At 32.5% G+C, this 3,121-nt stretch overlaps 1 protein-coding gene across 1 annotated transcript; it reads left to right on the plus strand.

Moving 5' to 3' along the window:
• The first annotated feature begins 1,090 nt into the window (after positions 1–1,090).
• LOC115448433 lies at positions 1,091–2,821 on the plus strand. The gene has a single exon (XM_030175868.2). It carries the CDS (start codon positions 1,123–1,125, stop codon positions 2,263–2,265), a length of 1,143 nt encoding a protein of 380 aa, XP_030031728.2. The 5' UTR covers positions 1,091–1,122; the 3' UTR covers positions 2,266–2,821.
• Positions 2,822–3,121: the final 300 nt, after the last annotated feature.

Below are 3,121 nucleotides of genomic sequence, written 5' to 3' on the forward strand. Positions count from 1 at the left end.
TGAACCAGAGACTTCAGACGACAATTCGTTTACTGGAACACACAGAATTTAAAAAATAATAAATAATTCTTAACTATGATCACCCTATCTTTTTAAAGTAGAAGAGAACTTTATCCTATTTTTATGAATTTGTATAGATATCTGGAGATTTGTTGAAATTAAATCGTTGATGGATTAGAAACATAAAAATTTCGGTAGATAGTTGAATTGACATATTTACTAGCTTTTGCTCACGGCTTCGCCCGCGGTTTGAACCCTAATATAAATTATTAGAATTTGTTTAGTTTTTTTTGTGACTAACTAAATAAACGAAGCAACATTGTCTATAATGCCAATTTATAAGACGACAATCAAGAGGATCAATAAAAATTAATATCACTTTATAGCCTGATCGGGAGAATAAACAGCCTCGCCATGTTGCAGTAAAAATTTAAATGTTTTCTAGTATTGACTTAACTTTCAAACTTGCAAAAACTTTGCAAAAGTGTCGCCCTCAAAGGCGATGTTTAATTTGCTTGCTCAGGAGTTAAAAATGGTTGTATACAACAGCGTAAGTATACATATGAAAGTTAAATAAGGCCCCTCGTTAACGTAAAATACTGTGATTTTTCTTGTCACTATTATGGCGATTTTACATTAAAGAACTTTTTTCGTTATTGCGCCATCTAGTGAAATTCAGCTGTTATTTCATCAACATTGTTCATCAACTTCCTTAATAATACATTGTTTCTAAACAATTTAATAAATTGAAATATTATTATTAATTTCTCGGCATTAATATTTTTTATTATGGATATTAAATGTAATAATTAGGCGACAATTATTATCAGATTTGAAGCGCTATCTATGATGTACCTATTGTACTTACTTAGTCTTTCTATTCGCCGCTAGATGTCAATAAAGCACCATTCTTTAAAATTATTTAACACCTAATATGCATTTTTAGATTATAAAACGACAAATTGAAATAAATAATAATCACAGAATACAATTCCATTATAAAACATAAAGTATATGTACAACTTCAGAAAATAACGGTTCCTCATAGCAACGTTTAAAATCATTAATTCATTTCCATGACAACGTTTACGAAACAAATATCATTTTACTTACACATTTAAAATGTCAAGCAAAGTAAGCAACACAGCATCTAAAAGCACTTGCAACAAATATACAAGCAATGCTTATCGTTACAATTGCAAAAATAAATCTGCAAGCAGAATCGTGGTACCAAAGAAAATATTGATTTCCAAGAAACTAACTGGTTCTACCGACGAGGGCAAGAGTTCTTCCGCTGGAGTGATATCCAACGCTTTACCAAAGGTGAAGAAAACAGCCAAATCCGATCTTAGTTTCAACAAAAAGCCTGTCAGAAAAGCAAGTCCCCTAGATGTGTGTAGAAAATGCGGCGATTCCTTACAAAACAGAAACACTGATAGTCAAAGCGAAATAAGTCGATACAAAACTAATCAAAACTTGTGTGCTACGTCCTCTAATACAAATAATAGAAATAACACAAACTGCGAGAGAACTAAATCCGTACAACAATACTACATGAATGAAAATTTCGATCTCTCAACAGAATCGGTGCACGAAACCGAACATATCAGGAAAACATCGCTTAACACTATAAAAGAACTCCCAGAAGCGCGAACAATATCTGATGACACTATTTTCAGAATACATTCAGAATCGGAATCGGAAAACGGATTCTTAGATGTCGACGATGAGGATGTTATTAAATCTTTGAAAGAATTCCGCAATAAGAACTACTTCGAATGTCATTCAGCTAGATCCAGAATCAAGAATGTAGGATCAGCAACAGCTCTTGGAGATCATCAATGCGTCTACAGATTTTATCTAAATGATCGCTTATTTCCAGTTCCATTGAACACTGATTATAACAATCAAATACGATGTGTTGAATGCCACTTACCAATGGAAATGAAACCTCAAGACAGCAATAAGATTAACGGGACCATTCAAGCTAAAGTGAAACTTGGTGACGAACTTAAAGATACAATGCTTCTTCTACCTGCTGAAGAACCTTTGATAATCAAAGAGAAGAGAACAGAAGACAGAAGTAATTTAGAAGAAGTGTATTTCGGTGTGATCAAACTTGATATTAATGGCAATTCTATGTTTGGAAGTACGCAACCTAACAATTCATTTGCTCTAAAATATCAGAAGGGTTACAAAGAATATGTGAATAGATATAGCGACTGTTATAAAGGTGTGGATCAAAATGATGTTATTGTTATATGAACTGATCTTTATGGCGTCAAACAAGCAAAATGCCCCTCACTGGGCATTGGTCGCAACGTTCGACGGACCTATTTATTAGACTACCGACTTGAATACACTGTTCCAGAAAAACGGTTCGCTAGTTATATGTTTTGAAGCTATCTACTCAAAATTATAAAATATGTAGAAAAAATAATTAAACGTCATATTTTCACAATATGTTAATTTAACATTGGTAGTTTCAAAATTATTACAATGTGAATATTGATTGATTGTGATTTCGTGCATTTCGTCCTAAAGCTCGCATTATTTTAATTCGAAACCAACACTATTAAAAGGCATTTTAAGGAATGTTTTGGTAGTTTAAAACTCTCAAAAAGCCCTAAATTTGATTTTTAAGTAAATTATTTGAAAATGTTTCCATATTTCCGACGTAAGTTGTGCCGATAATGTATAAAATAAGTAGATGATGATGACATTTAATAAGATAATATTATGTAATAATGTCCTTGATTTTATTTGATTTGAATGATCAGGAAATTGTATAACAATATCGAGAATAATCAAAGATGTTTGAATAATAACTTGTTCTAAATCTAGTCTAAATATATTACAAATTTTACAAATGAATATCAAGTATTATACCAAGTCATTTCTCGTGTATTCTCAAAGGTATAACTAATACCCACAATAACAATTCCATTAGCTTGGACATTGCTGAAGTGGTAAGCAGAAACGCAAGTAATGCACGCGCTTTTCGCTGTGTATTCCGTCATGATGTGATGTGTTGACTGATGCTGAGCAGAATAACCCAATATCGCTTTGCCTGATCCGAGATTCGAACCTATGACCTCAGATCCGTGTTGTGCCACGCAGT

The sequence above is a fragment of the Manduca sexta genome, chromosome 9 (genome assembly GCF_014839805.1).
Source record: "Manduca sexta isolate Smith_Timp_Sample1 chromosome 9, JHU_Msex_v1.0, whole genome shotgun sequence".
In the NCBI taxonomy this organism is placed as follows: domain Eukaryota; kingdom Metazoa; phylum Arthropoda; class Insecta; order Lepidoptera; family Sphingidae; genus Manduca; species Manduca sexta.